The sequence below is a fragment of the Chelmon rostratus genome, chromosome 11, assembly GCF_017976325.1.
Source record: "Chelmon rostratus isolate fCheRos1 chromosome 11, fCheRos1.pri, whole genome shotgun sequence".
NCBI classification, from domain to species: domain Eukaryota; kingdom Metazoa; phylum Chordata; class Actinopteri; order Chaetodontiformes; family Chaetodontidae; genus Chelmon; species Chelmon rostratus.
In genome coordinates, this window is record NC_055668.1 from 26,557,044 (window position 1) to 26,579,410 (window position 22,367).

The 22,367-nt window shown below is 44.0% G+C and overlaps 6 protein-coding genes across 9 annotated transcripts; 2 read left to right on the forward strand and 4 right to left on the reverse strand.

Annotated features, from left to right (window-relative positions):
- Positions 1 to 3,299: 3,299 nt before the first annotated feature.
- LOC121613579 (histone H2B 1/2-like) lies at positions 3,300 to 3,668 on the reverse strand. The gene has a single exon (XM_041947043.1). It carries the CDS (start codon positions 3,666 to 3,668, stop codon positions 3,300 to 3,302), a length of 369 nt encoding a protein of 122 aa, XP_041802977.1.
- A 2,903-nt stretch (positions 3,669 to 6,571) lies between these two features.
- On the reverse strand, positions 6,572 to 6,988 carry LOC121613591 (histone H3). Its single transcript, XM_041947064.1, has one exon. It carries the CDS (start codon positions 6,980 to 6,982, stop codon positions 6,572 to 6,574), a length of 411 nt encoding a protein of 136 aa, XP_041802998.1. The 5' UTR covers positions 6,983 to 6,988.
- Positions 6,989 to 7,345: 357 nt separating this feature from the next.
- LOC121613704 (histone H2A-like) lies at positions 7,346 to 7,732 on the forward strand. The gene has a single exon (XM_041947296.1). The coding sequence runs from the start codon at positions 7,346 to 7,348 to the stop codon at positions 7,730 to 7,732; it is 387 nt and encodes a 128-aa protein (XP_041803230.1).
- A 2,305-nt stretch (positions 7,733 to 10,037) lies between these two features.
- On the reverse strand, positions 10,038 to 10,643 carry LOC121613850 (histone H1-like). Its single transcript, XM_041947524.1, has one exon. It carries the CDS (start codon positions 10,641 to 10,643, stop codon positions 10,038 to 10,040), a length of 606 nt encoding a protein of 201 aa, XP_041803458.1.
- Positions 10,644 to 12,305: 1,662 nt separating this feature from the next.
- Positions 12,306 to 13,843, reverse strand: LOC121613643 (histone H4). The gene has a single exon (XM_041947171.1). It carries the CDS (start codon positions 13,747 to 13,749, stop codon positions 13,438 to 13,440), a length of 312 nt encoding a protein of 103 aa, XP_041803105.1. The 5' UTR covers positions 13,750 to 13,843; the 3' UTR covers positions 12,306 to 13,437.
- On the forward strand, positions 12,789 to 21,683 carry LOC121613641 (protein NLRC3-like). 4 transcript variants are annotated; one of them, XM_041947167.1, is made up of 12 exons: positions 12,789 to 12,846; positions 14,813 to 14,885; positions 15,108 to 15,210; positions 15,308 to 15,424; positions 15,527 to 15,640; positions 16,847 to 16,925; positions 17,071 to 17,296; positions 17,447 to 19,253; positions 19,346 to 19,519; positions 19,687 to 19,860; positions 20,382 to 20,428; positions 20,606 to 21,683. In XM_041947167.1, the coding sequence occupies exons 3-12, from the start codon at positions 15,134 to 15,136 to the stop codon at positions 21,142 to 21,144; spliced, it is 3,354 nt and encodes a 1,117-aa protein (XP_041803101.1). In that variant the 5' UTR covers positions 12,789 to 12,846; positions 14,813 to 14,885; positions 15,108 to 15,133; the 3' UTR covers positions 21,145 to 21,683. The 4 variants fall into 4 exon arrangements, with proteins under 4 accessions (XP_041803101.1, XP_041803102.1, XP_041803104.1 ...); XM_041947168.1 differs by having other exon boundaries at positions 12,810 to 12,846; positions 15,105 to 15,210; XM_041947170.1 differs by lacking the exon at positions 12,789 to 12,846 and having other exon boundaries at positions 14,815 to 14,885; positions 15,313 to 15,424.
- Positions 21,684 to 22,367: the final 684 nt, after the last annotated feature.

Genomic DNA, 22,367 nt, shown 5'->3' on the forward strand with positions numbered 1-22,367 from the left:
TATTCGTCTGACTCCTGGATTCACAACCCTTCACACTCGTCTCGTGAAAATGATGCTGCATTCAGGTCACCGTAGGAAAAATAACCTTCAAGTGACCATTGAAAGGACAAACTGATTCACAGGTCCAGATCTGATCTGAAGTGTTGTGGGGAAGAATCCAGATCCTTCAGGACCTCCTGTACTGGGATCACTGGGAGGAGAAGAGCTGCTTTATTAAAAATCTGATGCAGTTTCATGTTTATAGAAACATCCTGAAGTTCGTCTGTAACTGAGAAACATTTCAAACCACTTTTCGTTTCAAAGAGCCTTTCCGGACCCGTCGTCGGACATCGTCACACTCAAAGTGCCTTCCTGGATCTTTCTACCTGCGTTTGTTTGTCTTCTTTTCTTTGGAGGGAATGTTTCACTCGCCGTTTGTTTTATTTCATCCATACCTGGACTTCTTTTGGACTCTGTCTGGTGCTACACTGAGAATGTTCAAACTTTCCAAAAGCATTTTCTTTGCTGCTGCTTTTTGTTTTAAAGACACGAAACATCCAAAAGCTTCACCGTCACGAGATATCGCAGACATCCGAGGATGTTCAAGGAATATTTGTGGAAATATCTAAATGTTATTTATGCCTAATCTACAGCGTGCGGGACTTTCTGTGTCTGAACTGTTGAATATTAACTGTTGTGAAAAGTGTCAAAAGAGTCTGTTTGTGTGAAGGTGAATAGAAGAAAAAAGCTCCAGAGGTCAGCTGGTTCGTTGAGTCATTCGCCGACGACGCGCTGGATTTCCTGAGGTCAAAGGTCACTGAAGTAACCTCTGAAGAGAGAAAATAGAGTTTAACGAGTTTTCTCTTCTGCAGTGAGCCGACGGGAATCTTCACTTCCTGCATCGCGATAGGTTTAAGGTCAGGGGTCAAAGGTCACGGCAGCTGAACAGGGTTCATTAGTAAAATTAAAGTTAATGTTAAAGCAGGAAATGAAAATCTTCACAAGGTCGGGAGAGTTTTAAAGGAGCATATCGTGTATTTTTGCAGATTTCAGCTCAAAAACTTCAGAGGGAATCAAAGTCTGGAATACAGACACACACGCCTCCTCCTCCTCCGGCGGGGGTCGCGTGTCTGAAAACGTGACGTCGGCGTTCTGACTTCCTGAGAAGACGTTTGGCTGCCGTCGAGGCAGATTTACGAGCTAACGGCCGGCTGTACGGCCTGTTTGTGCAGAGTGCATGTGTGCCGTGATTCTCGCTTATTACATGAAAAAACAGAAGAAATACACATAGAAGAGGTGAGACGCTGCACTGAGATCAGTTTTAATGTTTGCTGTGTTCAGGCTGTAGCTCCTGTGTTTCACATGATTTGTATCATACTGTACATGGACATAGAAATGATGCTCAGATGCATGAATTTATTTTTAAAACGAAACATGTTTGTGTGATTGAGATTATCTGCTGTGAATTCGGTTCACCGGTTGAGTTTTATACCGAGGTGATTGTGATCAGTGTGTGTGTGTGTGTGTGTGTGTGTGTGTGTGTGTGTCAGTGTACCAACAGATTAAATGAGACTCGTGCAGAAAACTTTTTCCCTCTTGTTTCTTGAAGCAAAAACAAACTTCACAAATCTAACTCGTGTCAGTTAATCACTGGTCTGCTGTGGTCGAGGTGAGAAAATGTGAAATTTTTCACACATTAAAGGTTTTAACAGATTTGAAACTGGCTTGTAATCAGTCTTTAGAGTCTCTGAGGATCTAGTCCAGGTCTTAGTCTTAGTAAAGCTTGGTTTAGGTAGACCAGCTCCTCGTCGTAACTGGAGAAACTCAAATGACAGTTTGGTTTATTTGCGTGTGAACTCAAACTAGTGACATTCTTTCATTTGAGGTGCAGTTTGTGGCGCCCCCTACAGGTCAGGCTCAGAATCCTGAAGATTTGTTGCCAGATTTAAGATGATTGGATTATGAGTTATGACCATTTTATTGATAAGACTCACCCACTGAAGTTGATTGGTCAGTATCTTGAAACATGAAGCTGTGCTGATCCACAGTCAGTTTGGTGGCAGCAGTTCAGAGATGTGTCATCACCACAGTGACGCAAACAGGTAACTAATTCTGGTTTTGGTGGAAACTTTAATGTAAATATTCTAATTAGTGAAACTTGTAACGTCAGACTCAGTGCTGCAGACAGTTTAACTTCAAACATTAACTCCTGCAGCAAAGCTCAGCACCAACATCCTCTACAGAGCCTGAGGTCTGAACAAGACAGTACATCTAATGCAGGAACACTGCCCCCTGGTGGTCTGGAGTAATAACTCCTATCAGAGACAACTGAAGCAGATGTTCCTGCAAAAGTTACCTTCCTGGTGAACACTATTGACAGTAGTAAATAAGTAGTAAAAATTCAAAATAACGTGCACAACACTGGTCAGTTTGAACATCAATGCAGCTCAGTATGGCTGCTGTGATTAGATTTTTGACCACAAAAACAATGCTAGTGAGAACATTACAGCTATAGAAACTGTACCAGACTAACATAACAGTGCTTCAGGTCCGGGTCTGACTCGGTTATTGCTCTTCTGACTACAAGGCAGCGCTGGACAAACAACCAACATCAGAAAACACAGCGAGCAGCAGCTACTGAACACCTGAGGATTTGGCTGCAGGTGACTCATCTCACTCGTACAGAAGCGTGTTGTGACGTTCTCGAACGAACGGCTCGTTAACATGAACGAATTAAAGGGTAAGTCACAGCAGAGTGACATGGCGCCACCCTGTGGAATATTTACAATTAATGCAGCTCAGACTTTAAAATCTAATCCACACATGTCAAGAGGTTATAATAAATATTTCAGAATAATTCAAACTCATATTGGTTGGATATCTAAATTCATTCCTCCCAGTGGTTATTTCCAATAAAACGACTTAAGGCCAGACTGGTTTCTTAAAACTATAAAATGAGTCAAATGAACTAGTGTTGAACAGCTCACCATGATCCAGCTCCCCCTTGAAGAGCCATAAATCCCATTCTTAGTACAGAAAGAGCCTGGAGACTCGGAGCTGAATCTGAATTGGTGGCTTTAGAGAATAACTGAGTAACTGATCACGGAAGGATCCGGGTCAGCAGGCCTCAGTTTTACTTTAACAGTTAAAACGATTAAAGCACTTCGTTAAAACAGTCGTGTAGTTGTTAAACTACCTTAGATATTAGTTCAAAATATCAACCCCCCCTGTAAAACACACCACCACCTGTGCAGGAAAGCGCTCTGAAGTGAAGTGGGTGGCTCTTAAAAGAGCCTTTGGGTTTCTGGTGATCTGCGGGTTTACTTGGAGCTGGTGTACTTGGTCACGGCCTTGGTGCCCTCAGACACGGCGTGCTTGGCCAGCTCTCCGGGCAGCAGGAGGCGGACTGCGGTCTGGATCTCCCTGGAGGTGATGGTGGAGCGCTTGTTGTAGTGAGCCAGACGGGAGGACTCCCCGGCGATGCGCTCGAAGATGTCGCTGACGAAGGAGTTCATGATCAGCATGGCCTTGGAGGAGATCCCGGTATCGGGGTGGACCTGCTTCAGGACCTTGTACACGTAGATGGCGTAGCTCTCCTTCCTGGTTCTCCTCTTCTTCTTGCCGGTCTTGGTGGCCTTGGACACGGCCTTCTTTGAGCCTTTCTTGGGAGCTTTACCGGGTTCAGGCATGTTTGCTAAGAATAGGATTCCTTAGACTGGATGAAGACCCTGAGCTCAGACCGCGGATTATCTTTACACCTTGATGCAAACCACACTGCGCTGTTGCTCGCACAGGATTGGCTGAGTTGTGCTCGCGACGGAGCATGCGCGTTCACAAAGTAACCGTCCAACACTGACCAGCGCGAGCTGCCCGAGTTTAAACTGAGAGCTGAGTTAATCTTTATTAACCCGGGCTGGGAAATACAGGCAGCATCAATAAAATTATCAGCAACAAAGCAGAGTATCGATCAGAGGTGTGAGCAGGGTATCGATCATGAATTGATCGATTGCAAGAAGTTACTGCTGTTCTGAAAGTGTTTCTAACTTCCTCAAAGCCTCTTCTGACCATCCAGATAAAATATTAACAATGAAAAAGATTCTTCTACAAATGTGTCACACAGGTACTTTCTGATCCAGGTGTGTGTAAATTACTGTATTGATCCCAGAAATGATTATTATTAATAATAATTTATTATTATGTACAAATATAAACTCATTGCTGTGATCAATTAAAGTAATAGAAAGTAACACAAATATAACTGAAAACATTTAAATATTTGCTCTGATTAATAAAGATTTATGAAACTGTTCATTTTGGCCTTTAAAACACTTTCCTCTATATTTTTGTTTTTTCATAGTTCTTGCAGCAGTACATATTTTTCTATATATTTTTTATAGTCGCTTGTATAATATGTACATATATCTATAGTCAGCTTTTAATTATTTATTTTATTATTATTATTTTAATTCCTCTATCTCTGTTGCTTTTTTCTTTCCAGCTGCTGATTAATAAAGCTGATCTTTATCTTAATCTTTAATCTTTATCTTTATTTGAAGCTCCGTAGCTTCCACGCTGGAGTCCACAAAAAAACACAAAGAGAAAACATCTAAAATCACACGATTCAACAAAGCCAGAAAAGAGAAATCCGAATGTAAAGACGCAAAAATACGTGAAATGAATCTACATGTGAAAAGAGACCATGGAGGCAGGGACCAGGACCATCTGGCCTCTGCTGCTGAGGACGTGATTGAGGACTGGAGCCACACACAGGCAGCAGAAATATTCAACATGTGAGCTTCTTAAACGAGACTTTATTCAATATAATTACAATAAGATACAAGGCGGGATGTACAGAAAGCACAAACACAGAAACTTATCGAATAATAGAAAAAATAAAAATATAGAGGAAAGTGTTTTAAAGGCCGCAATGAACAGTTTCACAAATCTTTATTAACCAGAGCAAATATTTAAATGTTTTCGGGGTTTTTTTTTCACTTATTTCACTGTGTGTAATGCTGCTGCTGCACTGCAATTTCCCAGCTTGGGATAAATAAAGTCTATCTATCTGTCTGTCTATAAATGTAACAGCAGTAACGACAATAACAATAATAATAATAACAGAGTTCTTGAAGTTCTGTATGTTCAATAATCAGTTATTTCATCTTTAAATTCAGTGAATGAAAATGTTTCTCAGATCAATTCAGGACTTTGTGATTCTACTAATTTTTCATATTTAAACGAACATTTTTAAAAGAAGCCACAGCAGTCTAGATTCAGATTCAAGATTCAAGAGTCTTTATTGTCATTGCACATGTCAATGAAATTTTCATTGCAACCCCCATGTTAGATGGTAAGAAAGATAAGGCTAGAAAGAGTGAATAAAATTAAGATAACTACAATAAAATAAAATAAACCAACATGCAATAAAAAAAATATTCGTGAAGCGATTAAAAATATAACAGAATGAAAATATACTTAGGCAATAAAATATACTAAACAATAAACAATAAAATATGGAAGTGAAATGTGCAAACAGAATAAAATATACAAGCAGAATAAAATATAAAATATACACAGTGAAATGTTCCGACAGAATAAAATATGCCAATGAAACTGAAATGTGCTGATATACTAAAATGTATATAATTATACTATATGTGTGTACATAAAAGTCAAGTACACAGAAGGTGCAGGTGGAGGTAGAGGTGTAGGTGTAGGTGTAAAGTGCGGTGTGCAGTGTTCACAGTTCACACAGTCTCTCACTGCAGTGAGTCTAAATGTACATCCTGGTATTCTGTGCTAAAGTCTCCAAACAATAATTTGGTCCATGTGAGCTTTCATCTGATGAATTCATTTGTTTGCTTTTGCCTAACCCGCTTTTGCTATTTTACACTCTGACCTATAAATATCTGCTTGATGTCTGCACCACCTTATGCTTCAGTCCTTATTTAAATAATCAGAATGTGAAGTCTGACCCTAAGAATGCGTTTATTCATTAACAGTAAACTGGTTCAAATGAATAATCTGAGTCTGGAAGAACTGACTGATCCAGTACAGACCAGTTCACCACAGTGAAGCAACAAACTGAACATTTACATTAAGTCAATATTTTTTCTAACATTTATTTTTGATATTTTATTATGTATATAATTTGTACTGCTCGCTGTATAGTCCCACTTATTTCACTGTGTGTGATGCTGCACTGCAATTTCCCAGCTTGGGATAAATAAAGTATCTGTCTTCTCCCCAAACCGGTCCTCTAAGCTAAGAAACAGCTGCTGATGAATATAAATTGTCTCACATTAAGATCTGATTTAAAAGGTTTTAACTTTGTAAGTCCAGATGAGGAGAATTTGTCCCTTTAAGATGTGCTAGGTTTCTGAAATCCTGTCATGGATGTAAAGCGATGATAAGAGATCACTTGTGTTCTGATGAAAATGTGTGAAATAATCTAAAACCACCAGAGGAAAAATGTTTGTACTTCATTAAAGCAGCACGAGGTGAGGAGCAGTGAGGGAGGAAGGAGCTCTGCGCTGAAGGTGAGTGGCTCTGAAAAGAGCCTTTGTGTGGTTGGTACTGGTCTCGGGTCAGTTTAAGCCCTCTCTCCGCGGATGCGGCGGGCCAGCTGGATGTCTTTGGGCATGATGGTGACCCTCTTGGCGTGGATGGCGCACAGGTTGGTGTCCTCGAACAGGCCGACCAGGTAAGCCTCGCTGGCCTCCTGCAGGGCCATGACGGCCGAGCTCTGGAAGCGCAGGTCGGTCTTGAAGTCCTGTGCGATCTCCCTGACCAGGCGCTGGAAGGGCAGCTTGCGGATCAGCAGCTCGGTGGACTTCTGGTAGCGACGGATCTCCCTCAGAGCCACGGTGCCGGGCCTGTAGCGGTGAGGCTTCTTCACTCCGCCGGTGGCCGGCGCGCTCTTGCGGGCAGCTTTGGTGGCCAGCTGCTTCCTAGGGGCTTTGCCTCCGGTGGATTTACGGGCTGTCTGCTTGGTTCTTGCCATGATTTCTTGATTCTCCGAACAGGATCGAGTGTAGTGATCAGAAGAGACCCGCTGCTCTTAAACAGTGGCCCGGCTGTGGTCCGTGACGCGGCTTCAGACCCCCGGCTCCTGATTGGTGCGGGGTCCCTCATGCAGCTCAGCAACGCCTGGAGGCGCGACCCCCACCCGAATCTCCGCTGCTTATTGGAGGGAAATGTGTTCAAAATGAGCGCCAAAAGGAAAGCCGGGCCTCCCGCTGCTGGACCGGTTCTCTGGTTGGTCTGACAGGGCCCCCCTCCCGCAGGCTCCCGCAGACATATAAACAAGCGTTTTCACCAGCAGGACCACATTTCACTGAGTCCTGAACCCAGAAAGTCCCTGAAAATGAGTGGCCGAGGAAAAACCGGTGGTAAAGCCCGCGCTAAGGCAAAGACCCGATCCTCCAGGGCCGGGCTCCAGTTCCCGGTGGGCCGTGTCCACAGGCTGCTGAGGAAGGGCAACTATGCGGAGCGTGTCGGTGCCGGAGCTCCGGTCTACCTGGCGGCGGTGCTGGAGTACCTGACCGCTGAGATCCTGGAGCTGGCTGGAAACGCCGCCCGCGACAACAAGAAGACCAGGATCATCCCGCGCCACCTGCAGCTGGCGGTCCGTAACGACGAGGAGCTCAACAAGCTGCTGGGCGGAGTGACCATCGCTCAGGGCGGCGTGCTGCCCAACATCCAGGCGGTTCTGCTGCCCAAGAAGACCGAGAAGCCCGCAAAGTCCAAGTAGACCCGCAATCCGCCGGAGACCAGACCCCAAAACGGCTCTTTTAAGAGCCACACACCCGGTCTGATAAAGAGCCCAGTTTCTCATGTCTGAAAGGTGCGCTATGGATGAAAAATCTAAACAATACAACACGAATCAATCACAGTTTAATGTGTTAATAACTGAAGATCGATCACTTCATTGATCCTTCATGGTAAATGTAGTGTTAGAGCAGCAATTAACAAAAACACATAACTCAAACTAAACTGCCCTGAACAAGGTTTATATATATGTATATATATATATATATATATATATATATATATGACTGTCAACCACCACTACTACTGTAATACTAGATTATGTGTGTGTGGCTAAATTTTCAATAATGAAGGTTTAAGTGCTGTGACAGGAAGTCAAAATAGTGGACATTATAGAGTACATGAGTTTATGACTGAAACATAACATCCAGTCAGCTGTTGAAGGATCCATCTGTGTGACGCATGATTACCTGGTAAATAATCACAGAAGTATTCAGATCCCTTGCTTCAAGGAAAGTGCTAATACCTGAGTGGAAATACTCCCAGTACAAGAAAAAGTCCGGAAGTATTATCAACAAAATGTGCTTCGAGTATGAAGCTCTTTTGAACTGATTAACATACAGCTGGCTGGTTTAATGCATCATATTTATACAACTACTTATGTAGAATATATATATATATAAAGTATGTATTGCCCCAGTAGCTGTGGAAAAAGCAATGTAAGCTGCCTTCAGATTAAAAATAATAATGAATGGTGTTACTACTGTTGCTAATGCTAAATGCAAAAGAGCCAGGTAGCATAGCTTAGCTCAAAGACTGAAAGCAAGGGGAAACAGCTAGCGTGGCTCTGTCCAACTACAGAATCCACCAACTAGAACGTCTAAAACTCATCAATAAACCTGTTTAATTTAATTTGTTTAAGTCTGTTTAATCTGGATTTAAAAAATGTAAAAAAAAAAAAAAAAAAAAAGTATATGTTAATATATAGTCTACTTTTTATTTTATTTTTTTCAAATGTTCTCTCTCTGCTGCTATTTTTCTTCCCTCTGCTCTCACATGCTGCTGTGATGCCCAGATTTCCCCGACTGGGGATGAATAAAGTTTTATCATATCTTATCTTATCATTTAACATTTTACATCTTAACGTTATAAATGTTCAAAACCTTCATCAAGTAAAAGTATATATATATATATATATTTAAATATCTGCAGAAAGTTCTTCAAGTACTTGTGTTGTGTACATATATATTGTGTATCTTGTGTATATACTGTTGGCTGGTTGAATCTACAGCGATGATAAAGCAGGATCATCATATGTTTGTAGCCTGGCTGTCCTGTGAGAACCTCGTATCTCAGAAAAACAGCCTGTTTTCAGCTGTGTGTCGATGCATTTTCAGCTGATCCAAGAGGCTTTTTAAACAGTTTATTTAGCTGAAGAAGACATGAAGGAAAACTTCATCCTTCAGTTTACCACAAACATTCAACATCAACACACCTGGAGATACGAGCTTTTCACCAGACAGGAAGGAATCTGAAAGTAACTGTAACTAAAGCTGCCAGATAAATGTAGTGGAGTAAAAGGTTCAGTATCTAAGATGAGATGTAGTAAAGTAGGATTGTACAGCAGCGTGCGATAGAAATGTGTGCTTCAGTACTTGAGTTAATGTACTCAGTTACTTTCCACCACAGACGAAATGTACTGTAACTGGTTTCATCAATAATCAGACAGGATACCTGAAGCTAAAATGGAAATACTCGAGTACCTCAGATTTGTGCTTCAGTACAGTAACGAGGTGAGAGGAGGATGTTAATGTAGCTCTGGGTCCAGATCCAGGCTGCTGTTTGCACTGATGTGTGATTTATCATAACTGTACGTATCACCTTGTGCAATATTACTTTTTTCCACTCTCAGGGAGTACCTTTCAGTACATAGTGGTATTCTACTGTACAATAGCACAAATTATATATTCACTTTATCCACCACGTGTCAAATCTCAGTATAGTCAATTTTTCTGTAGTTCTTGGCTGCAATATTTTTTTCTTTTGTACAGCACCTTGTATAATATGTACATACATATAGTAATTTAGTGTTTTTTAATAAAGTCTTATCTTAGTAACTCCCTGAGTAACTGTACTTAGTTACTGGTTTCTCTGGATCAGGCTGATATTTTTTGATGTTTTCTGTTTTATGGTGAATGAACAGGGCTCCAGTCAGGAGGATCAGGCTCTCAGTGGGTGTTGGTGGCTCTTAAAAGAGCCTTTTTATTGTTTTTATCAGTGCTCTCAGTTCACTTCTTCTTCGGTGGTGCTTTCTTGGCTTTGGGCTTTGCCGCCTTCTTCGCCGGAGCCTTCTTGGCAGCGGGGGCCTTCTTCACCGCTTTCTTGGGGCTCTTAGTGGCCTTCTTGGGGCTCTTGGTCGCCTTCTTGGCCGCTGCGGGTTTCTTCGCCTTCTTCAGGGACTTCTTGGCGGCGGCTGGTTTCTTGGCCGCCGCGGTCTTGGTCTTCTTGGCCGCTGCGGGTTTCTTGGCTGCGGTCTTCTTGGCTTTAGGTGCGGCTTTCTTGGCTGCGGGTTTTTTGGCTTTCGGCTCCGCCGCCTTCTTGTTCATCTTGAAGGATCCGGAGGCCCCGGTCCCCTTTGTCTGGACCAGGGTCCCCTTGGCCACCAGGCTCTTGATGGCGGTCTTGACGCGGGCCTTGTTCTTCTCCACATCGTAGCCTCCGGCCGCCAGCGCCTTCCTGAGCGCGGCCGCGGACACGCCGCTGCGCTCTTTGGACGCGGCCACGGTCTTCAGGATGAGCTCCCGGACGCTCGGGCCGCTCTTCGCGGGCTTGGAAACCTTCTTCTTGGCTGCCTTGGCCGGGGCGGCGGCCGGAGCTGGAGCTGCTTCTGCCATGATGTTCCTCTGAGGTCTGTTTCGCTGCGCACTGACCGGAGGGACTGACTGGACTGTGGAGAATCCGGAGCCGGAGGCGGGACTTAAACACACCACGAGAACCGTGGAGACTCAACCCGTCGCGCGGCTGCTCCACCCACGTGGCTGAATCCAGCCATCACTGGACTAACACACAGAGTTTGGTGATGAAACAATACTAATCCACAGTCCAGGAGGGGGCAGGGTGCTGGAGCTAGACTCTAACGTGCCACAATGATTAACCATGAAGACCAGGAGTGAAGCAGCAGCAGTAGGGTGTACTTTACAACAACTAATAACAGATGTATAAGAGAGAAGGAGGAGTTGGCCAGTGGTTTAAAGAAGTTGCTGTAAAGCTGCACACACCTAATTCATCTTCTAATCAACAAGTCATACGACCTGTCAGTGGACAGCCGGACAGCTGCCTCACCTGTAACCTGTTCTCAAACACACCGGAAACACTTCTACCACCTGTCTACTCAGTGTCGGTCCTGTTTTAAAAATGAATGAATGAAGAGTGAAACCTCACGTGGCCTCTATGTAGTTAAGATGTAATGAAATATGTAAAAGCAGAAGCAGAAAACAGGGCGGACATTAAGAAAAATAATAAGTGTGACTTTCAGTCATACGGCTGATGAACAGGTGGACTCCATGTCTTTGTGTAAACACTGACAGGTGACACTGGGCAGGTAACTTCCTGTCATAGTCCAGCAGGGATGAAGAGGTTTTATCTCCTCTTTGAAATGTGGAGCATGTGTTCTTTTTACTGCCATTCTGAGGGGAAAAAGTTTATTTCATGTTACACATAACTTATAATAATAACAAATAATAAGATGGGATGTACTTATTCAATGAGATTACATTTAATAGAAACTTCAGCTGGGTCATCTTTCATGGTTTGTTCGGTGCCTCCAGAAGATGAAAACACTCTTTAAAAACCTCCACATCTGCTTTCTGTGAATGTTTGAGAGATATGATTTCAGATTTTTATTGCAACATTAAGTGAATTAAGGATTTGAGTGAATTTTTGCAGACCTTCAGGTGGAACCTTTGAGGAGCTCAGTGTTTCAGTCAGATAGAGTGACTGACGGGTTGGAGAGGAGGAGGAGGACGAGGAGAGGAAGAGCCAGAGGTGGTCCTAATCATAATCATCATTGTATGGAGATTTTACCACACAACTGGTTCACCATGTGAACGGATTGTTAAAAGGATGAATGGTGGGTTAATGAAATATAAACATTCATCTGAAACTAATAAAACTCCTCAGAGATGCTCGCTGGCTTATCTCTGTTCAGACTTCCTGTTCGAGCTGAGTTAATGAGAGCGACTCTATTTTCTGTTGTATTTTCTACATGTGTGAATTCTGCTTTTTGCCTAAAAACACTTGAAATATTCCACCAGCAGTTAAACCCTTCAAACTCAGTCATCTGGTCTCATCACAAACTGTATGATGGAACATATAGTGAACATCTGCAGTGAAGCTCTGAATATTAATGTAAATATAATATAAACCTGGAGATCTGTGGAACCCGGTCTGGACTACTGTCCCAGTCCACCCAGTAAAAGCTACTCAACAGCAATAAAAACCAGTTAAATGAGACCACATCCAAAAACAGCTCAATGTTACCACACTGAGTACTTTTATTCACCGCAATACTTTTATACTTTCACTTCCTTTTTACTTCTAAGATTCAAGATTTCTTTGTCATTGAGCATGGCATGTCAATGAAATTTGCATTGCAACCCCCATGTTAGAAACAAGATTAGAATAAAATTAATATACTAGAATAAAATAAACATGCAATAAAAATATTCGTAAATGCAATTAAAAATATACTAAACAATAAAATATACCGGTGAAATGTAGCGACAGCAGGTGAAATATACTTAATGTATATAAACAGTAAACAATAAAATGAAATAAATGTGCCAATATACTAAAATGTATATTTAAGTGTGTGAGTGTGCTTAAATGTTAAGTACACAGAAGGTGGAGTTAGAGTTGTGAGTTCTTTTAAAAGTAGGTATCGCTACTTTTACTTGACATTTGAATCCTTGATGTTTCCTTTGTTGTGATATACATGTGTATAAGCATGAGCTTTTATTTTGAAAGTCGTTCTTCCTGTTTGGGCTCAGTATCGCTGTCACGGCTCGTCCGGTCGGAGCTTCCGCTCTCCAGCTAAAGGTTTGTAAAAGACCCGTTTCACTCTTTAATGTCTTTGTTAATGTTGTCAGTTCAGCAGGAGAACAGGGGGGGGAACAGAACAGGAGGAACTCACAGTTCAGGGAGGACCGGGAATACTTTACTCCTCCACCCTCCTTGCGGCCGACAGGAGTCGGACTGACCCGCTTCACACAAACATTAATCTCCTTCATGGACTTGAACCACTTCAAACGGTCTTGACTAAAACGGGTCCGGCAGCTCCACCACTGACTGACCGGAGGACCAGAATGATGAAACCTCGACCCGGAGCGATCAGTGCTGTTCACCATCAGTCCGGACTGAGTTCAGTGATGAGAAGTCACGAAAAGAACTAGAACTACATCTGTAAATGTTAAAACATGAGGTCAGATAAAAACCTTAACGTGAGTCAGTTTCCTGGAACTGGTCCAGCATTGAGTTCACGACACTGAGTCACTTCAGGGAGAGAACAGTTTGTCAAAGCCGTTAGTTAGAACTAATTAATATTAATGAAGTGGAGGAAATGAGCTCTTCTGGACTGGCTGAGGGGTCCTGAAAAGGACCTTTGGTTTGGACAGACGGGGAGGATCCGGTTTAACCGCCGAACCCGTACAGGGTGCGGCCCTGCCTCTTCAGGGCGTAGACCACGTCCATGGCGGTGACGGTCTTCCTCTTGGCGTGCTCGGTGTAGGTGACCGCGTCCCGGATCACGTTCTCCAGGAAGACCTTGAGCACGCCGCGGGTCTCCTCGTAGATGAGGCCGGAGATGCGCTTCACTCCGCCGCGGCGGGCCAGGCGGCGGATGGCGGGCTTGGTGATGCCCTGGATGTTGTCCCGCAGGACTTTGCGGTGCCGCTTGGCGCCTCCTTTCCCGAGTCCTTTTCCTCCTTTGCCTCTTCCGCTCATTGTCGCTGTGTGGGGGCTGAATGTCCTCAGCCGCTTGATTCCGGGGGGTTTAAAGCCTGTCTGAGGACGTGGGAGAAAACAGGCGCCTGTGGTCTTCTTCGGCGACCCTCATGAAGTATTCAGACCGCTAGCGCCACCTACCGAACAGCACCATGAAGGGACCATATGTCCTATAACAGTGGTCCCCAACCTTTTCTGTACCATGGCCCAGTTTAATGTCTGACAATATTCTCACGGCCCAGTCTAAAGGTGTAGCAGATAAAAACAAAATAAAATGATGAGATCGGCATTAAAAACTGTGGTATTTTCTCTTTAATAATAATAATAATAACAATAATAATGAACGTAAATCCACTTTTTAATCATGTCAAGAGGACCTGGCTGCAGACTGCCACTGTCAGGCACCACCCGTTTTTCTAATTATGTAAAAAACAAAATAATGGAAATTATTTTTTCTTTCTGTGCGGCCCAGTACCAAATGACCCGCGGCCCACCACGGGTTGGGGATCAATGTCCTATAAGATTCAAGATTCAAGAATTTATTATAGTCATTGAGCATGACATGTCAATGAAATTTTCATTGCAACCCCCATGTTAGAAACAAGATAATAAGAAAGATAAGAAAGATTAGAAAGAATAAAATTAAGATAACTACAATAAAATAAACCAACATGCAATAAAAATATTAGTAAATGCAATTAAAAATGTACCAGAATGAACTATAACAGACTTGTCCCCTGAAAGACTTTTCATTTCTAAGAAAACATAAAAATGACCTTCATCACTGTATTCATTCATGTTGTCATTAATAGTGACGAGGGACAACATCAGAACTACTTTTCCTGAGTTGACTCTGCTTTAAGTCAAGCTGGGAGAGCAAGAGAAGCGTTTCAGGAAACAATGTGTAGTGTTTTCTGTCAGGTGAAGCACCTCCACCTTCATGATCCTCAGCTGCCTCTGATATGAGACAGAGAAGCAGCCAATCAGTGGAGCTGCTGCTAAGGAGACATGATGTGAAGGGCCAGTTTCAGTGCTGGACTGATGCTTTGTTCTCTGCTCTCAGTCTTTCCTCCACAGATGAAGGTGGAGCGTCTCTGGGAGCCGATGTGGATGTGAATCCAGCAGCAGCTTCAGAGGTAACGTGATTGATTTGGGATCATTGATGATTGACGTCATGTCTCAGCTGTGACGCTGCAGCTCAGAGCAGCAGCATCGTTTCTGCTCTGACAGGAATGAGCGTGTTTAGTGTTCAGGTGAATGAATCCCAAAGCTTTACAGGTTTCCTCCAATCAGAGCGCTGTGTGTTTGTCATGTGACTGAGAGCAGAGAAGAGAATAATGTGTGAGCTCTCCCAGCAGGTTGTTGTGTTGGCGTGGACTCGGCTATGAATCAGTGTGAGGACAGACAGAAGGGGGTCCGTCCCTCTGACGGGGATCATGACGACCAGACCAAAGCTCAGAGGTGAGATGAACATCTCTGTCGTCATGTCAGAGCTCAGCACTGTGACCACTCCTCCATCATTATTCACACCTAAAGCTCTGTGTGTGTTGTGTCGAAGCCCAGAGCAGCAGCACACACCAGGACCTGGACCTGGACCTGGACCCAGCTGTGTGTCCATGAAAAGTAATGAGTCCATGAAGTTTCCTCTTCTTTTCAGAAAATCTTCCGATGGAAAGTAAGAATTTAAAACTGATTTTTAAAAAAGGCATCTGTGACACAAAGTTTTTTCACCAGTTTTTGTCCACCACGCACTTAATGTGTGCTGCTTGTGTTTCAGGATCCAGCAGCAGAGACCAGACTCTGCTGAACCCAGCTGTCTGTCCCTCAAGAGCGACCGGTCAGAGGAACGTTTCATTGACTTTAAAGGACGACGTCCGTGTGCTGATCACATGTAAGATGTACCTGACAGTAAGAGGTCATGCTAGAAAACAACTCATTCATAACGTCTGGTCCTCCACGTCGAAAATCAAAAGTGTTTCTGGGTCAACGACGGGTTCATTTTCTGTCCGGGCTGTTTCATCTCTGTTTGCTGTTGATGCAGTAATGAATGTTTTAGCAGTGACACATTCTAGATCGTTGGATTTCTGTTGCTCTAAAGTGTGAACATGTCATTCAGTATAACTGTCTCAAGCAAAATTCTCATAAGATTAAAAATGTACAAAAATACAATAAAAAATGTTAAATATAGTATCAGCAGTAGTCGGGGTCCAAGCCGATTGTGACACATCTGGTTAAAATGTTGAAAGACTTTTGACTGTAGGCCGTGTTAGTTTGGAGATACTTGCAGGTTCAATTTGAGACCCACCTGCCAATTTTTAGCGATTCTAGGTTTACAGTTTTTGCTGCACAAACACTTTTAGTAGAGACAAATAAGAATGTCTAAATGAACCTGGTGCAAGCAGTTTCCTCACACCCTCTCCAACCCGCCCGCTGGAGGCTGGTGGTGTGCGACCAGATGCTGCACTTTGTGGTTGGAGTGTTTGGAGTCTTTCATGATCCTGTTGGTCTTCTTCCTGAGGTCCTCCATCGATGGCAGCTTTGTCCTGGCGATGTGCTGAGCAGTTCTCACCATGTTCGGTTGAGGGCGATCAGCCAATCAGGATACTCTTAGTGGTACACATGTAGAAGTTGTATCCTGGAATCTATGCTGTGTTCAGCCTGCCAAGGACAACAGGAAATGACAAGGAGAAGGACACGCCCCCACCACCACCATCAGTGTCTTCTTAGACTCACCACACCGATACTGATGTCTGTAGACCACAATCAGCTCTTTGGTTTGCTGACTTTGAGATGGAGGTTGTTGTCCTGGCACCAACATCTCAGGGCTCTGACCTCCTGCAGAAAGGAGGCAAATATAGCTGGCGTGTCGTCAGTAAACTTGATGATGGTGTTGGTCATGATGTAGCTGTGGGTCGCCACGCAGTCATGCATGAACAGGGAGTACGGGAGAGGGCTGAGCATGTAGCCCTGAGGGGGACCAGTGTTGAGAGTCAGGGTGGAGGATGTGGTGCTGTCTATCCACACAGAGGGGTGTGGATGTCACTTCATGGACCTTTAGCTTGTGTTTGTGAACTAATTCTTCATGATTCCTTCACAGAGTCGATGAGGAGAGCTCAGAGGTTCCCAGTGATCAGTCTGCCCAGCAGCATCAGACTCACCTGGACTCCATGTTTATGGTCTGTACATGTACAGCAACTACTTTTATGTCTATTCTCTTCTCAATAATCTCCATGTTGAAGTGTCAGTCCGTCCGACGTGGATCTGATGTTTGGTTCAATGGTTTTCACTTGATTGTATAATTCATATAATATTCTGTTCCAGCTGCTGGAGAAGAACATTGTCACTTTTGTGAAGAACGAGCTGAAGAAGATCCAGAAGATTCTGAGTTCAGATTACCCAGAATTCTTAGGGAGTCAGATGGAGGATGAGGAGGTGTTGAACAGTGAGGATGAAGAGCAGAGGAGCAGCAAAGAAGCATTTCTGAAGATCACGCAGCACTTCCTGAGGAGCATGAAGGAGGAGGATCTGGCTGACCGTCTGCAGAGCAGTAAGAGGATTTCTGTAAAGACTGAACCTGCTGGATGAAGGAGACGTTCACTGATGTCTCGATACGCGGCAGAACAAACAGTTCATGTTCAGATTTATACTCTTTCTTTGAGCTAATACTTCTCATCTTCTTTGTTTTGTGTTCATTCAGGATATCCTGTTTCAGTTTGTTTCCAGCAAACACTTAAATCTAACCTGAAGGAGAAGTTCCAGTGTGTGTTTGAGGGGATTGCTAAAGCAGGAAACCCAGCCCTTCTGAATCAGATCTACACAGATCTCCACATCACAGAGGGGGGGACTGGGGAGGTCAATAATGAACATGAGGTCAGACAGATTGAAACAGCATCCAGGAAACCAGACAGACCAGAAACAACAATCAGACATGAAGACATCTTTAAGCTCCCACCTGGAAGAGAGGAACCAATCAGAACAGTGATGACGAAGGGCGTGGCTGGCATTGGGAAAACAGTCCTAACACAGAAGTTCACTCTGGACTGGGCCGAAGACAAAGCCAACCAGGACATACAGCTCACGTTTCCATTCACCTTCAGAGAGCTGAATGTGCTCAAAAAGACAAAGTACAGCTTGGTGGACCTTGTTCATCACTTCTTTCCTGAAGCAAAAGCAGCAGGAATCTGCAGGTTTGAGGAGTTCCAGGTTGTGTTCATCTTTGATGGTCTGGATGAGTGTCGACTTCCTCTGGACTTCACCAACAATGAGATCCTGACTGATGTGACAAAGTCCACCTCGGTGGATGTGCTGCTGACAAACCTCATCAGGGGGAAACTGCTTCCTTCTTCTCGCCTCTGGATAACCACACGACCTGCAGCAGCCAATCAGATCCCTCCTAAGTGTGTTGACATGGTGACAGAGGTCAGAGGGTTCACTGATGAACAGAAGGAGGAGTACTTCAGGAAGAGATTCAAAGACGAGGAGGAGGCCAGCAGGATCATCTCCCACATCAAGACATCACGAAGCCTCCACATCATGTGCCACATCCCGGTCTTCTGCTGGATCACTGCCACAGTTCTGGAGGATGTGATGAAGACCAGCGAGGAAGGAGTGCTGCCCAAGACCCTGACTGAGATGTACATCCACTTCCTGGTGGTTCAGTCCAAACTGAAGATCATCAAGTATGAAGGAGGAGCTGAGTCAGACCCACACTGGAATCCAGAGACCAGTGAGATGATTGAGTCTCTGGGAAAACTGGCTTTTGAGCAGCTGCAGAAAAGAAACCTGATCTTCTACGAATCAGACCTGACAGAGAGTGGCATCGATATCAAAGCAGCCTCAGTGTACTCAGGAGTGTTCACACAGATCTTTATAGAGGAGAGAGGACTGTACCAGGACAAGGTGTTCTGCTTCATCCATCTGAGTGTTCAGGAGTTTCTGGCTGCTCTTCATGTCCATCAGACCTTCTTTAATTCTCGAGTCAATCTGCTGTCAGAAGGACAATCAACGTCCCTGAAGTCTGAAACAAGACAAGATGAATCTGCAGAGACACACTTCTACCAGACTGCTGTGGACAAGGCCTTACAGAGTCCAAACGGACACCTGGACTTGTTCCTCCGCTTCCTCCTGGGTCTTTCTCTGCAGAACAATCAGACTCTCCTAAAAGGTCTGCTGACACAGACAGGAGGTAGCTCACAGACCAATGAGGAAACAGTCCAGTACATCAAAAAGAAGATCGAGAAGGATCTGTCTCCAGAGAAAAGCATCAATCTGTTCCACTGCCTGAACGAACTGAACGATCGTTCTTTAGTGGAGCAGATCCAACAGTCCTTGAGATCAGGAAGTCTCTCCACAGATAAACTGTCTCCTGCTCAGTGGTCGGCTCTGGTCTTCATCTTACTGTCGTCAGAAAGAGATCTGGATGTGTTTGACCTGAACAAATACTCTGCTTCAGAGGAGGCTCTCCTGAGGCTGCTGCCAGTGGTCAAAGCCTCCAACAAAGCTCTGTGAGTACAGAGCTGGATTTATTCACCACAGTTTAAATACTCTGCCATCTTTTCCACAGGAAATAAAAACTTCCTTCTCTCTGTCTCTTCAGACTGAGCGGCTGTAACCTCTCAGAGAGATTCCTTAAAGCTCTGTCCTCACTACTCAGCTCTCCATCCTGTAGTCTGAGAGAGTTGGACCTGAGTAACAACAACCTGCAGGACTCTGGAGTGAAGCTGCTGTCTGCTGGACTGGAGAGTCCACACTGTACACTGGAGATTCTCAGGTCAGAATTCATCAACCTGTTCAACTTACATACTGATTTACAATAATGGATACACTCATAAGAGAAGTAACCCTACATTAGCCAGCAGTATCACAGTACTGCAGCAGCCTTCCAACCTTTTCAGTCCCGTCAGATCATGTGAGGGTTGTTGTTGTGTTTGTTTGCAGGCTGTCGGGCTGTCAGATCACAGAGGAAAGCTGTGCTTCTCTGGCTTCAGCTCTGACCTCCAACCCCTCCCATCTCAGAAAGCTGGACCTGAGCTACAATCATCCGGGAGACTCAGGAGTGAAGCTGCTGTCTGCTGGACTGGAGAATCCACAATGGAGACTGGACAGTCTTAGGTAGGTGAAGGTGAAGTAACTGCAGGACAAGCGTAGCATATAGCATAAAGAGCGACAAAGTCTGCATAGAGAGGAAACCGGCATGGATGGATGAGTCAAACACAGGAGTTTCACAGTGTGTCCCATGTGACACCAAAAGATGGTAGTGGCATGTTTTCACTTACAGAACAGTCTGAACTTATGTAACATGTAGCATATGTCACATACTGTACTTACAAAACATACTTAACTTACGTCACGTACATAATTTATGTCACATACGTAACATACGTCACATACTTTACTTATAGCACATACATAATGTATGTCACATATCTAACTTACATCACGTATATGCCTTTATTTTGAAAGTCTGACCGGACGTTGCATTTTTATTATTGCTAGCTTGACCACAGAATGAGAAGATATTCTTTTTCACGGCTGTTGAGGTAAAACGTGACACTGACACGGTGGGCCGTTGGGTCTATGACACTCTTTGGTATGACACCAGTTTAACTGGTCTGACCCCCTCCTCCTTTCAGGGTGGAGCCTGCTGGAGTCCGATGGTTGAGACCAGGTCTGACGAAGTGTAAGTGTGACTTTGATTTAACTGACGAGAGCAAAGCAGCGCACATTCGACCAACCATCATCTTCTCAACTGTGACATCACTCATCCAGATCTCTGATGTCATCATCCGACTGTTGATCAATGAACAGATGATCGATCAATAACTGCAGCTGTGTCGTGTCTCGTTCTCTCCATCAGATTCCTGTGAACTCGCTCTCGACACAAACACGGTCAACAAAAGCCTCAAACTGTCGGACAACAACAGGAAGGTGACGTACGTGAAGGAGGATCAATCATATCCTGATCATCCCGACAGGTTCGACGAGTGGCCTCAGCTGCTGACTGGAACTGGTCTGACTGGTCGCTGTTACTGGGAGGTGGAGTGGAGCGGACTGGTTTACATATCGGTGAGTTACAGAGGGATCAGCAGGAGGGGAAACGGGTACGACTACAGGTTTGGAAGGAACGACCTGTCCTGGAGTCTGGAGTGCTCCGACGACGGTTACTGTGTCTGGCACAACAACAGAGGAGACGTCACCCCCTCCCCCGTCTCTAAACGAGTGGGGGTGTATGTGGACTGTCCTGCTGGCACTCTGACTTTCTACAGAGTCTCCTCTGACACACTGATCCACCTCCACACCATCAGTGCCAGGTTCACTGAACCTCTGTATCCCGGCTTTGGGTTGGGGTTCTGGTCTAACAGGTTTGGGTCCTCAGTGTCTCTGTGTCCTCTGTAGGAGGGAGGGAAGGTGGCGGCCTTATCGGGCCAAAAAGGATGTTTGAATATTCCTCTAAAAACAAAAACACAGACTGAAACCATTCAAATATCCGTTTGAGCATTAAAGCCACGAGAGACTTTTACTGCTTCGTCTCTGTACCTCCATATCACAGAGGAGACAGACAAAATAATGTCCCGTTTAATGTTTGACAGCTCAGATTTTTTATAATAAGTGTCGGACAACATTACGAAAGGATCCTGCAGAGACTTTTTATTAAAGAGTAAGATCCATTAGTTCAATCAGAAACAGCTGTTATCTCTCACCAAAGCCACCAGACTCCATTAAAAAAACAGTAATTTTATCATCATAAAACACATCAGCAGAACACCAGCAGGGACACTGAAGTGTTACTGAACTCAGATCAGCGTCGTTTGTGATGCTGACAGTGACGTCTGCGCAGTGACTGAGCCGCGGCTCGTTTTCTTTTTGGAACCACAGTTTGAGGAAAAGTGTTGTAATTAATATTAAAATGTATTAAAGTGGGAACAAATATTCAACTTTGAGTCTAAAGCTGAACTTGTGTTGAAATATTTGTTTTTATGAAGAAAAATGTTCAAATGTGGAGTCATCGGGATCAAATTCAGCATCTGTGGGAAAATATTTACGACTTGAAAAGAGTCTGAACGAATTAAATTCATCGTCTTTGATCGTCACGAAACAAATTCACAGACTTTCTGAGAGACGTTGAAATCAAAGGAAATCAGGATGATTCCTGTAAATGATGCTGAAACCAGACTCTGAAACCTTCAGGAGGTTTTAAAGTGACGTTTGACTTAACTTTATTTGTAACACGGCTTCCGGACAGTTTAACAGTTACTCTGAAGTGTGTTCAGCATCATCTTCGTCAGAACGACCCAACCTGCGACCAGCGAACAGATCTTTCCTGTCCGAAGCCTCGTGCAGGCTGATCTCAGACCAGGACCGACTGATGATGGTCTCAGCTCAGGAGACTGAAGTTGGCTTCAGATTCACAGGTTTGGGGGAAATGAGGGGAAAATATTTCTCTGCTGCTTCTTTTCAAACAGTTTCAAGCCGACTTCAGTTTGTTCAGCAGAGAGGTCAGACAGGTATGGAAGCCCAAAACCGCCAAAAAGAAAATCAGGAATGATAAATGAAAACACTAACAGCTGTTTAAAAGATATGAGACAAGTTGTGAGATGATAAATTTAGACCTTTAAGAT